This window comes from Anoplopoma fimbria, chromosome 12 (assembly GCF_027596085.1).
Source record: "Anoplopoma fimbria isolate UVic2021 breed Golden Eagle Sablefish chromosome 12, Afim_UVic_2022, whole genome shotgun sequence".
NCBI lineage: Eukaryota > Metazoa > Chordata > Actinopteri > Perciformes > Anoplopomatidae > Anoplopoma > Anoplopoma fimbria.
In genome coordinates, this window is record NC_072460.1 from 26,650,277 (window position 1) to 26,664,988 (window position 14,712).

The following is a 14,712-nucleotide window of genomic DNA, read 5'->3' on the forward strand; positions in this document are numbered from 1 at the left end:
TTAGTCACTTTTTACTTTTTTTTTAGATGCTAATTAAGTTTCCTGTCAGACCTTTTTTGACATTAGGCTTTTATTCTGAAAATAAAAGTGATACATTTTCAGCTGCTATATTACACAGTTTATGTTTGTTATTTAGTTAATTATTTATTAGTGAGGGGGTAAAATGTTGTTTTCTTACTTAATTATTAATTTGTTATCTTAGATGCAAATTCAGTTTTCTGTCATTAGACTTTTATTCTGAAATAAATACCAAAAGTGTTATTTTTTTTATTTCTTATATATTTATGGATCAGAACATAAAGGTTATTGGTGCCAAAAAAACAAATAAAGTTTAGAGACAGATTTTCTTTGCTGAAGACATTTATTCTGAAAATCACTGAATACCCGGATGTAGTGTGGTGTTTCCGGCCGCCGGAGGAGACTCGTCTGTCCGCAGCGAGCAGTACGTTAGCTCCGTTAGCTCCGTTAGCTCGTTAGCTCGTCATGGGGGAGGCAGACGTGACGCTCAGTCAGTCCGACGAGAAGCCTCCGGACTCCGGCTCGGCTCCCGGAGAGGACGCGGTGGTCTGGAGCCACGAGGTGGAGGTCTGTCTGTTCCACGCGATGATCGGACACAAGCCCGTCGGTGAGACGAAGCTAACGCTAGCTAGCCTGTTAGCCTGCTAGCCTGTTAGCTAGCCTGTTAGCCTGTTAGCTAACCTGTTAGCCTGCTAGCCTGTTAGCTAACCTGTTAGCCTGTTAACTTGATAGCCTGTTAGCCTGTTAACTTGTTAGCCTGTTAACTTGTTAGCCTGTTAACTTGTTAGCCTGTTAGCCTGTTAACTTGTTAGCCTGTTAGCCTGTTAACTTGTTAGCCTGTTAGCTTGTTAGCCTGTTAACTTGCTAGCCTGTTAGCCTGTTAACTTGTTAGCCTGTTAACTTGATAGCCTGTTAACTTGTTAGCCTGTTAACTTGCTAGCCTGTTAACTTGTTAGCCTGTTAGCCTGTTAACTTGATAGCCTGTTAACTTGCTAGCCTGTTAGCCTGTTAACTTGTTAGCCTGTTAGCCTGTTAACTTGTTAGCCTGCTTGCCTGTTAACTTGTTAGCCTGTTAACTTGTTAGCCTGTTAACTTGCTAGCCTGTTAGCCTGTTAACTTGTTAGCCTGTTAACTTGTTAGCCTGTTAACTTGTTAGCCTGTTAACTTGTTAGCCTGTTAACTTGCTAGCCTGTTAACTTGTTAGCCTGCTTGCCTGTTAACTTGTTAGCCTGTTAACTTGTTAGCCTGTTAACTTGCCTGCTTAGCCTGCTTAGCCTGTTAACTTGATAGCCTGTTAACTTGTTAGCCTGTTAGCCTGTTAACTTGTTAGCCTGTTAACTTGTTAGCCTGTTAGCCTGTTAACTTGTTAGCCTGTTAGCCTGTTAACTTGATAGCCTGTTAGCCTGTTAACTTGCTAGCCTGTTAGCCTGTTAACTTGATAGCCTGCTTGCCTGTTAACTTGTTAGCCTGTTAACTTGTTAACCTGTTAGCCTGCTTGCCTGTTAACTTGTTAGCCTGTTAACTTGATAGCCTGTTAGCCTGTTAACTTGATAGCCTGTTAGCCTGCTTGCCTGTTAACTTGTTAGCCTGTTAACTTGATAGCCTGTTAGCCTGTTAACTTGTTAGCCTGTTAGCCTGTTAACTTGATAGCCTGTTAGCCTGCTTGCCTGTTAACTTGTTAGCCTGTTAACTTGATAGCCTGTTAGCCTGCTTGCCTGTTAACTTGTTAGCCTGTTAACTTGTTAGCCTGTTAACTTGATAGCCTGTTAGCCTGTTAGCTCTGACCCAGTGCTTCCTGTGACTCTGGAGTGAAATATTCAGATTTATGTTCTTTATAAAGTAACTGTGACTTAATGTATTTAAACTGATCACAAACCAACAACAACAACAGAACTATCAAAGTAAAAGTATCTAAATGTTCTTTAACTATCAAAGTAAAAGTCTCTAAATGTTCTTTAACCATCAAAGTAAAAGTTGTATTTATTATTAAATAAGTTATCAGGTAATCAAAGATTGTTCAGACCGTTTACCACCAGCTGTGTGATAACATTAATATTTAACAATAAATTGGTATAAACAACGGAACAGGAAACGGCGGTCGGTAGAGTAACCGTGAGTGTCTCTTATCAGGAGTGAACCGTCACTTCCACATGATCTGCATCAGAGACAAGTTCAGCCAGAACATCGGCCGGCAGGTTTCCTCCTCCGTCATCTGGGATCATCTGGGGACGATGTACGACATGCAGGCTCTGGTGAGGACGGACGGACGGACACACACACACACACACACACACACACACACACACACACACAGATAACCGAGCTCATCGTCTCTAATTGTTTGTGTGTGTGACGCAGCACGAGTCGGAGATCCTGCCGTTTCCAAACACAGAGAAGAGCTTCTCTCTGCCTGATGACATCATCCAGGAGGTGAAAGAAGGTGAGACATGAACTCTGCAGGAACAACAAACATGATTTAAATCAATGGTCCAGTAAACTGTGAGGGACTCGTTAGTACAAACCACATGAGGTTCCATCAACTAGTCTCAAGCAGGCGCCAACCTCCGGTTCTGAAAAGTGAAGTCAAAGCTTCATCTTCGTCTTAGAGCTGCATTCTCCTGTCCAGCAGGGGGCGACTCTCTGGTTGTATAATAATAATAATAATAATAATAATCAATCCTTTATTAGTCCCACAATGGGGAAATTATTTCTCTGCATTTAACCCATCCCGGAGGAGCAGTGGGCTGCAATGAAGCGCCCGGGGAGCAACTTGGGGTTAGGTGTCTCTCAAGGTCGGCATGTACGGTAGAGGGGTTTACGGGACAAGCTCTACCTCTATAGAAGTCTATGAGAAAATGACTCTACTTCTCTCTTGATTTATTCCCTCAGTAAACATTGTAAACATGAGTTTATGGTCTCAATCTCTAGTTTCAAGTCTTCTTCAATACAGCATGATGTTCATTTAGTAAATGATGCTCCATTTAGAGTCAAACAGACCATAAAGCAGGGGATGCTTTAGGGCGGGGCTACACACTGATTGACAGGTCCACACCAGAGACGTATACGGCGTCTCTACGTCACTCCTCCTCAGTCCATATATGGTCACTTCCTGTTCACAGGTTGCAAAAAACAACATGGCGACGGCCATAATTGCCGAACTCGAGGCGTGAAAACATCCAATAACCAATGAGTGACGTCACCATGACTACATCTCCTTCTTATATAAAGTCTTTGGTTTCAAATGTTTAAATCGGACTCTTGAAGCTTCTTAACAGTTTCTCTGTTTGTTTAGGGAAGCTGGGCTCGGAGGAGGAGACCAAAGAGGAGTTCAGGATGGAGAGAGAACCTCCAGCTACACATGAAGAAGGTACATCAAGTTTCTTTTTTACCCCATTGAAATAGTTCTTAAGTGGACAGGTGAGCCTAACGTTGACTTGATGGTGCTACACATCAAACCTCTTTATTTACGTCTTTATTTACTTAATGAGTTTGTTTGTTTTGGGGTTGAATCATGTTATCGGACATATTTTTAGGTGTTTTATCACCTAACTTCCTGTCAAATTTCCCAGAAAGCAACAAGAGGTTTGGTTGGAAATAGATTTTGTTTTTAATGTTTTAATATTCGCTGTTTTTTTAAATGTTTCTTCATAAGGTTTTGTTTTAACACGACTTCCTGTCCGTCCCTCTCGTCTCCAGGCAGCAACTCGTCGGTGAAGATGTCGGAGCGAACGAGCAGCGGTCGGGACAAGGAGAGAGAGCGGGACAAGGAGAAGGGAGGGAGCGAAGGAGGAGCGGCATCAGGAGGGGGAGGAGCAGGAGGTGGTGCTGGAGGAGGAGGCGCTGGAGGAGGAGGAGGCGCCGGAGGAGGAGGAGGGGCGAAGGAAGCGGAGAAGAGGAAGAGGAGTCGAGCGGCAGAGAAGCTGCTATCGTCCTCCAACCCGGCGAGTCCGGGAGGGGCCAAGAGGAGACGCACCTGAGAGGAGGACGGAGAGAGAGAGACAATGTGAGAGGAGGAGAGAGAGAGACAGACAGCTGCAGTCAGAGTGACGAAGAAGAAGAAGAATCTGAAGTCACGGGAGTCAAACCTGCGAGCTGCGTGTCACGTGACCGTCTGATCGCCGCGCTGCGAACAGGCCGGAGGAGGAGGAGGAAGGGGAGGAGCTTCATGTTGACTTGTTCTGCTCCTTCACTCAGCCTGGTGATGCTGAGTGATTTCTGACCGCAGACAAAGTGATGCAGCAGAACCACGGAGATCCTCTTTTTGTTTTTATTATTCTTCCACTCATTCTTCTTCAAAACCAGGTTCCTACATTACCCACAATGCAACTCGACCGCCAACGACTTTTTTTGCCACCTATAGTAACTACCGTCATTGATGATCCATGTTGTCAGATACAGATCCCTTTGTTGTTGGATGATAGCAGCTGGTCTACAAGGATCCAGACTATTAATTTTTTTTCCACCGTCCCAAAAATAATTTCATTGCTCTGAAGTCAGTAAACCATCAAAATACTAAATGTTATACTTTTACTCTGTTATAGTAATTTATAGTGGGTTTTTTTCTTAATAAAAACACACAATTCAAATGATAAGGAAATAAAAGATTGTATTTTTATGGATTAAAACAGATCTATTCATTAGTAGTGTTAATGATGTGTTATAATCTTAGAGCTCGTGTTAGGAAGTTAAACATCATAATTCATCTCTAATATCTATTTTATATTAATGTGAAAACATCTTCAAACTACTGGATTTATTCTAGTTTATCACCAACTCTACATTTTACAGATTACATTGAACACATCATGATAACATTATAATTTACCTTCAGACAATACTCATTTTCACTGAACAGAGCCTGAACGCATCATAATGTAACTGAACAGAACCTCTGTTCATTAACCGTTAGCAGTGCTGCTAACGTTACTAGCTCTCCTCCTGTTAGCGGTGCTGCTAACGTTACTAGCTCTCCTCCTGTTAGCGGTGCTGCTAACGTTACTAGCTCTCCTCCTGTTAGCGGTGCTGCTAACGTTACTAGCTCTCCTGTTGGTTTAAACACAGATTGGTTGTTTACAATGTAACATCATCAGAGATCAGAGACTAGAAAAGCATAAATGACGTCCTGATCTCATGTTTTACTGAATATTGGAGGATAACGATCGTCAGTAAAACTTTATTTGACACGGTTAACGTTTAACTGTGGATTAATTTAAGGTTTGCATGTGTGAAGAACCGTGAGGGGGATCAGTACCGATCATCAGCGGTAGCTAGTTAGCGGCTAACGTAGCCTGGAGGTCTCACTTCTCTTTCGCTCCTCTGGATTTCTTTACTTTTCTTCTAAACTTGTAGTCCTTAACCGGATCAAGCGACCGTTTCAAAGGCTATCAGCTGATTGGATGGTCGTTATCAGAGGTTCTGATGCTTCTGACGGGTTCAAACTCCACCGACCACGTTGTGAATGTGAAACTTAAGGTTGTGAATTGAAACAAAACGTCCTGGCTTGGTTTTAAAAAGAAAAGATTTAGGATGGGGTTTGGTGAAATAAGACACTAACAGTGGTCTCCAGGGTGAAAGTCCCTCCTCACCGCCCTCACCGGACTTCCTCCTTCGTCATAATTACTATGACCACTGTAAGATATGATGAAACCGTCTCAACCAATCAGCAGCCTTCCTCTGACTGTCCATGAGGCCGATCAATCAGCTGCTATCAGTGGACATTTATCAGACGTCTCAAGTCTTTATTCTACTTGAACACCTGGAGACACGCTGAGCTGGTTTACATCCTGGTACTTTGTCTCTGTGGCTGCATGAAGACGAGTTGACTCCTCCCACCCGAGCGCCTAAAGACATCATCAAACCTGTTTTTATTTACAGAATCAGTTAGATCTTTGTGTTAAAGGTCAACGTGATCATAAACATAAACATCAATATGAAGTTGTGCTGTTTTTATTATATTTGACAGGTTTTATTGAGACTGTTTGAAAGGCTTTTTATTGTTTGACTGTTAAACATATTGCAATAAATCTCTGTTGTATTTTTTATTTTTCCTAAATAGATTTTTTTTAAAGTTTATTGAGTATTTTTTTGTGTGTTCCTTTTCTTCTTATTTCCTGACGCCGATGGTCACATGACTGGGGGAAATCTCAAACAGGAAGTGATCGCTTTCATCGTCACACTGTAAAAATAAAACGTTCCCTTTTCATTTTTATTGTTAATTTATTGATGTTTGAGGCTGTTTGTGTCATTAAAGATGAACTCAGATCGGTTTGGTCTCCTCTCATTCCTCAACAGAAAGAAACCTGGAAAGTAACTAAGTACATTTTTAATTCCAGTACAATTTTGAGGTACTTATACTTTCATTTGTTATACTACTTTATACTTCTATAAGTACTTCCCTACATTTATCTGACAGCTTTACTGACTTTACAGATTTTCTGTTCCTATTAATAATAGGAAAAGAAAACTATATGTAAAAATGTTATTTTGTAAAGTGAGAACTTTTGATACTTTAAGGAAATGTTGCTCTGAATATTTTTTTCATGTACAATTTTGAATAAAGGACTGTATTTGAACGTTCTCAATTTTTTTTAATAAGTAGAAGATTTGACTTCCATGTTTAACAATTAAATATTATATACTCAAAGTGCTAGAGATGTAAAAATATGAATGCAGAGTAATCAGGTTCATTAAGAAACAATAAAGAAATAAAGTTATATGAAAAACAGTTTATTCTGGACATTTAAAAAAAAGGATTATTGTTAATTATTTAAATTTTTTATTATATTATTTAAATCATTTTTTGTGCTCCATGTTGTATTTTATATCTTTGTATTTTTCTAAATAATATTAGCATGGTTTTGTTTTTTTCATTATTTTATTATTGTTACTTTTTCTCTTTCAGTTGAAGGTGGAACCTTTGACCCTTTTGACCTCTTATCAAACATTTCTCTTTTTTTCATTATCTAGTTTTTATTCACTCTTATGTTTTTGTGCAAAATAGAAATATATGATCAGATCTAATTGTCAATTCTCATTATTTTGTTCATGTTAATCCTCCAGTCTTCATACATTAGTTTAGGCTTTAGGCTGAGTTTCAGGATATTTTAGTTTATTACATTTATAACATAGTTATACAAAATAAGAATTATTAATAAAAACCGATATAAATGTTAAATGTTGTCAGCTCAAAATCATACAGCCCGTTGGACCTTTATTGTGAATGTTTAATCAGTGAAACTTGAATCTCTCCTGTTAGAGCTGCAGTGTGTCCATGTGGACACCAGGGGGCGCCGTCCTCCTGCTGTGAGACCAAACCAGAGCTAAAGCTGCTGAGTGTCACTTCCCTTGTTTTTAGTTTTGATATTTCATCTTTTATTCTTCCTCATAAAAGCTTATGGCTCTTATTTATTGTTGACATATAAACCAGATTGTTCTGCTTATTTAATCAAAATGACACAATAAAAACAATAAATCTTCCTTGTTTCTTGTTCTCTTTCTTTTCCTACCAACAATATTAACACACACACACACTATATATATATATATATATATATATATATATATATATATATATATATATATATTATGTATTGTAAAATGAATACTAAATACTTTGTTATTGCTTAATGGATAATTTACATTAAATAGTTTATTTAGTAATTTTATAAAGCAGCAGAGACGACTTTAGTGCTTAATTAAATCTTTTCACAATTCATTGATTTTAAATACTCTTATTATTTCCGATTTTAATAAATAAAATAAAACTCCTTTGGTCAGTTTAAATCCTTAATAACAACCATTTCACTGCCGTCTGCAGTTGCTTTGAAATAATTTAACCAATTGACATTTCCTGTATTAGTTTTTGATTATTATGTGCTTCATATTCTGGACATCATTGTGAATAAATCAATCTTAATAAATCCTAGCACCAAACAACAAGGCAGCTTCCTTGTAAGTGAAACCCTGGCTGAAGAAAAAAGTATTTTTTTACAATAAAATAAATACTTTAATGATTGTGTTATTATCAAAATTGTTGCCCATGAATTTAATGTCGATATACTGATCGATAAATCAAATAATTGGCGCAGCTTTGATACTTATTTCACTGTCTTTATTTTCTCCAACTCAGTTTTCATTTCATCGGTAACAGGTGGTGAAACAGCGCCCCTTGAGTTCTGGAAAATGGTACTACACCCGGAGACAGCGAGGCGGAACGAGGCGCCAGGTGAAGTTAATCACCTTTGATTAGCGTCAGACGGTCACGTGTCCACTGCTGCTGAGAAACGGGGAACTGATGGACTTTAATGAAGAAGTTTAAACCCTTCAAACAAACAAAGTGGTTTAAATTGACCGACAGGAGGAAGACAGAAGAGCTGCAGCGTCAAAGACGTGAGTCAGTCTGCTCAGACTTCATATCCTCGGTTTCACACTTCAGCTGTTTGTTGTTCAGTCTCCTGCTGACTGTGTGTGATTTAGTTTCTTGTTCTAAAAGGACTCATTATCTTTTCATAAATCACTAGAATACTGTTGTTTTTGTTGGTCTCACCCTCCTAAATAATAAATGATCAATTAAAGGTTGATTGTTTAGGATTTACTGGCATCTAGTGGTGAGTTTGAGTACTGTGAATGTACTGTGAATGTCGCTCCGTAGAGTCAGAGTTTGGTTTGTCCGTTCTGGGCTCCTGTAGAAACATGGTGGACTCTGTGAGGAGGACCAGCTCCGTATGGAGATGTATACATGTGTCATTCTCAGGATTATTTACTTCAGGTGAATATATGGAAACATACCTACCTGTCTACCTGCTTATTGACATCAGCACCTTTAGATTTCTATGGTTTTACCAGAGTGCATACCACTCCACCAGTCCAGGATATGGTGTTAAAGGACAAGGTCCTTGTGCTTTTATCTCGCGTAATTTTTCGTGTGAAAAAATACCCTTTTTGAAGCCTGGATAGCTCAGTCGGTAGAGCATCAGACTTTTAATCTGAGGGTCCAGGGTTCAAGTCCCTGTTCAGGCGTAATGTTTAATGCTGGTGAGACTTTACTGTTTGGTTGGCCACCTTCATTCATGGAGGTCCAGAGTGTGCTTGTGGCCATGGGTGAGTGGTACACCTGTCTCTGTTCCTGCCTGTCTGTGTACTTGTTTACCTACCTGTCTACCTGGCTGTTTACCTACCTACCAATCTATCTAGCTGTCTACCTACATGGCAACCTACCTGTCTACCTATCTACCTACCTTTCTACTTGCATGTCTACCTGTCTGTCTGTCTGTCTGTCTGTCTACCTACCTGTCTTCCTGCTCCTATTCAGGAAGACAGTCTTCCTCCAGCTGTAATCTTAACAGCTGTGAGTTGTGACAGCAGCCATGTTGGTTGTTTACGTTCATAATGATATTTTTGGGGGCGTGTCTTTGGAGGGAGACCTGAAGACCTGTGGGTCATATATCAATATGTGCAGATTTTCTTCTTGATATGAACATAAATCTGTTTGTACTTTAATGTGATGTGATTTGCGTTAGTACACTGATTGGCTCTTAGTTTTACACAAAAACAACACGTTTTGTGAAGAATCCTACTATTCTTTGTAATTGTAATATTTAATGTTTGATTTTTGGCTATTGGTCGTTGTTGTGCAGTTAAGGTTTAAACTGTTGCCAAATATCTAGTATGGTTAATAATACATTTTATTTATACAGCACTTATATTGCTTCGCAATGCAGATATATTTCATTATATATATTTACAAACTATCAGAACATAGTCTGTAAACTACAAGTAGTCTGAAAATTGAATATCAACAGGAAGTGAATATCCCTGTGACTTCCTGTATGTTTTTTTGTGAACAACTTTTTTTTGAGTTTGTCAAATAAACATTGTTGTGCACAAAGTACCACAGACGGGGATTTATGCGCATACAAGAAGCATAAAAATAAATAAGAATAAATAATTAAATCCAAAAGCTAACAAGACAAAACAAAGAAAAAGAAATGTATGTTTTTTAAAGGAAGCTGCAAACTGTCCAGCTTGACCTCAGTTTTTCTTCTCCGACCCCCGATCTCGTCCACTTTCCAGGCGAGTAGCAGCTCGTCTCAAACGAGTCTGTTGGTCAGCCTTGTGGGAGAAAACGAGAAAAGAAGTAGAAACAGAAAGCAAAGAAAGAAGTAGAGGAGGAGAGAGAGAGAAAGAGGAGAAGCTTAGCAGGACGAGTGTCAATCCAGAGTCTGTGAGAGCTGTCAGTCTGACTGAGAGGAAAACAGAACCAACGAGTGTGAGAACGAACGACAGAACTGCTGCATGAATATTCATCAACCGCAGAGAGTTCCCAGCAGAGTGTGTGTGTGTGTGTGTGTGTGTGTGTGTGTGTGTGTGTGTGTGTGTGTGTGTGTGTGTGTGTGTGTGTGTGTGTGTGTGTGTGTGTGTGTGTGTGTGCTGTTACATATTTACCATACCAACAGGGGACCGACGATCCAAAAGGACATTTTGAGGTCCACTCTAAATTGTGCTTTAAATCATTCTAAAATCTTGTTTAAGAACATCTGGTGTATTTTCCTGTTAATTTCAACACACATGGGACTTTCAGGTGTGTGAGTGTTCAAGGTCACACTCAGCACTGCCCCCTGCAGGCTGCAGCAGGGAGTTTAAAGACCCACTAAGACCCTCCTTCATTATGTGAATGTTTTGCAGGCTTTCAGAACATAAAGTGTTTAATCAACAGGCTACAAACTGAAGGAACAAATCTCCTTAAACATGTTTTTCATGATGTTTTTTGTGAAAACAAAAATGTAGTGGCTGAACTTTAGTGGATGGACCGGAGGTGTTGTACTTGTTGGACCGTGTGAACTCAGCCTCCCTCTTTCATTCCTTCAAACACCTTCTCTAAAAGGTCGGCGTTGAGATATTTGTTCATATCCAAAAACCTGTTGGTATCCAAGTCCTTCATGATGTTTAACAGTAAGAGTGTTTCTCCTTCTTTTCTTCTGGACATGCATCTCTACTCCAGCTTTACAAACTGTTGGCTAGTTGGTTTGTGTTCAACGCACGGAGCTGCTGGTAAACAGTTTGTACAGTTACAAACAATGAGGAAAACCAGAATAACATCAACATATCACACATGTTTTAATCTGAAAATGAACATTTCAGAATAAGAACTAATTCAGAATATCCAAACGTATTATTATGATGTTTACGTGAACCCTATCACATTTGGAATATTGTCGTATTCGGACTAATGGGGGAATACGAGTGTGCATGTAAACCGAGTCACTGTTGAGCTCCGCTGTGAGGTATATACTACCCGGTTTAAGTTTGTTTTTAGGACTTTTCAGTTTTATTGCTGCGGTTTAAAATGAATGAAAAACAACACTGGAAATCGTCTTTTTTTGCAAGTCCCCTGTTGACTTTTTTTTTTAAAGAAAATAAAGGTTTTTTGCACTAATATTATAAAAAAGAATGTTGTGTCAGTTTTGTTTATTCTAAATGATTAGAAATAGTGATCCACAGTTGAAGTGTGTGTGTGTGTGTGTGTGTGTGTGTGTGTGTGTGTGTGTGTGTGTGTGTGTGTGTGTGTGTGTGTGTGTGTGTTTGTGTTTTCACAGCGCTGCCTCTGCCATGTTTATTCATAAATCATCTCATGTTTATTCATACTGGATTATGTAAACAAGTAAGTAGGCGTATTCACACACACACACACACACACACACACACACACACACACACACACACACACACACACACACACACACACACACACACACACTGGTCCTTCTGGTGAACCATTAAACACACACACATCTGTGAGTGTTTACTGTGTGTCTGTGTGACCCTGGTTTGTAGCCACACTAACAATGTGGGGACTCACCTCTACAATTCAACTGATAATTAATAATTGGTTTCAGATTAATGTCAGTGTGAATAAAGCAAATTCTCTGCTGGCCAATGAAATCCTCAGACTGATTGTTCACTCATTCACTGCTCCTCTGTAACAGTAGTTTACAATGAACATCACTCACAGAAAAGCAGAAAGTGGTGTTGTGATTTGTCACAATAACGAACACATTTAACAACAGATGTTTTTCTGGATTTCCTTACTGTCTATAATCTTTATCTTTTGCGTTTTAACCGTTGATCGGACCAAACAAGCAACATTAATATGTTCGCATTAGTGATTGACAGGTCTCTACCACGGCGATGTCCGGTCTGGGAGTTGTCCGTGTTTTCGTCTCATAGTTTTAACCCTTTCACTGTGTGTTTTCACTTCATCAAAGTCAAATGTAATATTTTGGTCACCTGTTGTTTTAGGCTCTGGTTTGTACTTGGCTTCACCTTCTATTGTCACCTCTGATAAAAAAACAAAAACAAGGTGGTGACGACCAAGCTCAAGGCTTCAAAACATAAGTCCACAAACCAACCTCACAGTGACTGCGTCCACTTCTTATGTACGGTCTGTGATGGAGACGGAGATGGAGATGAATATATCTATGCAAGAAACTTTAGGAAAGAAATAGCAAATTCAAATAGTTCAGTTCTTGCTTTAGCTTTAACGGTATTGGATTTGTCAAACAGCTGCTGTGGTTATTGTTGTGCTCTCCGAAGCCTTTTGAAGCAGTTTGTGCAAACTTGTGTGGGCGTCGTTGACCTTCTAGCTCCATCGAAAGTTCATCCTCCTCTGCAGGACGAGCTTGTGATGTTTTCACCCACTGAGACGCACACATCGTTTCTGAAACATCCTCCCACCGCTTCAGCGTCCTACTACTTCTACTTTTACCATCCCTCCATCTGATTCCATCTTTCTCTCCGTCTATCTGTTGGACTCTTGTCCGTTCATTCTCCTCCTCCTGCAGACTCGTGAGGCTGTTTTTAATCTTTTGAAGTGGAGATGCATATCCAACAAACAATCAGAGATGAGACTGTAACAGATGGGAACTGAAACTGAAGAAAAAACTGAAAGTGAGGAAGAAAGTGAGTGAAGATGAAAAGAGGAGCTGGAGAACCTGAGTGTGATGGAACGTCTCGAGTCATAAATTATTCTCCTGGTTAGTGTCCTCGGGAACATTAACAGATTCACTTAGGACTTCATATTCCAGTCAGGCCATCCCTGAACATTAGCCGCTCCTCTGCTGTACGAACCCTCTGCCCTCAACTCGACGAAAGGCAGTGTGTGACCTATGACCTCCAGCAGCTGATCATCAGGAAAAACAAAGAGAAACAAAAATTCTATATTTACTCGTTATTTGAGTCTTATGAGAAGATGGATATGGGTTTCATTTCTCTGCGTTCAGTTTACTTGTTTCATTAAACGGCATAGTGAGGCTACTTTCATAACCCACACATGTAAAACAAATTGAGACCATAGACTGTGTAAGTGGATGTGGCATGTTGCTTTTTTTTATACCAGAGAACAGGAAGTGACCATATTTGGACTGAGGAGGAGTGATGTAGAGACTCGACCTGTCAATCAGTGTGTAGCCCCGCCCTAAAGCATCCCCTGCTTTATGGTCTGTTTGACTCTAAATGGAGCATCATTTACTAAATGAACATCATGCTGTATTGAAGAAGACTTGAAACTAGAGATTGAGACCATAAACTCATGTTTACAATGTTTACTGAGGGAATAAATCAAGAGAGAAGTAGAGTCATTTTCTCATAGACTTCTATACAACCAGAGGAGTCGCCCCCTGGTGGACAGGAGAGAGAATGCAGCTTTAAGACATGAAGCTTTGACTTCACTCGTCAGAACTGGAGGTTCGCTCTCTTAAAAGCATATATATATATATATATATATATATATATATATATATATATCTCATCTCTCACAATGTTTGCAGTGGAGGCCTTTAGCAGAGGTTCTATTCCACAGAGTGTTGCAGTAAGTGGGCAGATATGTGCTTCAGTGTCTGAGTCACAGTTTGACGGGTCACTGAACTCATCACCAGTGAGACCTAATGTCTTAATGTGCAACACAAGCATATTCATTTCACCCAGAATGGAGACATTGTTGGATGAATTCAAATATCTGTTTACATGACGCATGGTCATAAACATCTGTTAAAAGTGTGTCTCATTCAGCTGCTCAGATCAGTTTCATCAGTGTCCTTTCATTCTCTTCCTCCTTTTAAAATCTCCCTTCATCTTTTAGTATTACTGTAAACCATAAATAAATATTTGCTTTGCACTGTTGCACCTTTTAGCCACACCCAAAAGTGACATCATGGTGTCCTGGAGTACACCTACATGTCACTGCAGCAAGGCCAACTGGAGATCAACTATTCCTGCTAAAGTTTCACAATAAAAGCCTTGTTTGGAAATGTATCTTTTCCGTTCACTGAAACACTAAAAGGCTTTTACTGTGAAACGGCTACAGGAAATGTTGAGCTTATTACAGCATAATGCCAGAAGAAAAGCAGATCAGAAGACTAAAATATGACCAAATATAATTATAAAAATGAGTTATTAGTTGTATGTTTTATTAATTAAATCTGAATTAATTGATTTTAACTTCAGCATAAGTAGTTTGAATCACGAAGCAGCCTTCATCTGTTGGGCATTGTGATTATGTTCTCTCTCTATTAGCTCTGTTTTTGGTCTCCACCACCTCCTGAGGGAACGGAACAGTTTATCAGAGCTTGTTTGATGAAAATGGCTGTAAACTGTTAACAAAAGAGGGCTTTAAAACCAAAACGATGAGCGGAAAGAGAT

The 14,712-nt window shown here is 39.4% G+C and overlaps 1 protein-coding gene and 1 non-coding gene across 2 annotated transcripts; both read left to right on the plus strand.

The window, feature by feature from the left end:
• The first annotated feature begins 469 nt into the window (after positions 1-469).
• On the plus strand, positions 470-6,558 carry mrgbp (MRG/MORF4L binding protein). The gene is made up of 5 exons (XM_054608923.1): positions 470-625; positions 2,149-2,270; positions 2,377-2,458; positions 3,311-3,385; positions 3,715-6,558. Exons 1-5 carry the CDS (start codon positions 484-486, stop codon positions 3,993-3,995), a joined length of 702 nt encoding a protein of 233 aa, XP_054464898.1. The 5' UTR covers positions 470-483; the 3' UTR covers positions 3,996-6,558.
• A 2,405-nt stretch (positions 6,559-8,963) lies between these two features.
• On the plus strand, positions 8,964-9,036 carry trnak-uuu (transfer RNA lysine (anticodon UUU)). Its single transcript has one exon. It is a non-coding gene; the product is annotated as a tRNA-Lys (tRNA).
• The last annotated feature ends 5,676 nt before the right edge of the window (positions 9,037-14,712 follow it).

Bases quoted from the DNA above. Each gene is read 5' to 3' on its own strand.
- mrgbp (XM_054608923.1), top strand. From the start codon at position 484: ATGGGGGAGGCAGACGTGACGCTCAGTCAGTCCGACGAGAAGCCTCCG. The intron at 626-2,148 runs GTGAGACGAAGC...GTCTCTTATCAG, and splicing joins GATCGGACACAAGCCCGTCG to GAGTGAACCGTCACTTCCAC. The intron at 2,271-2,376 runs GTGAGGACGGAC...TGTGTGACGCAG, and splicing joins TGTACGACATGCAGGCTCTG to CACGAGTCGGAGATCCTGCC.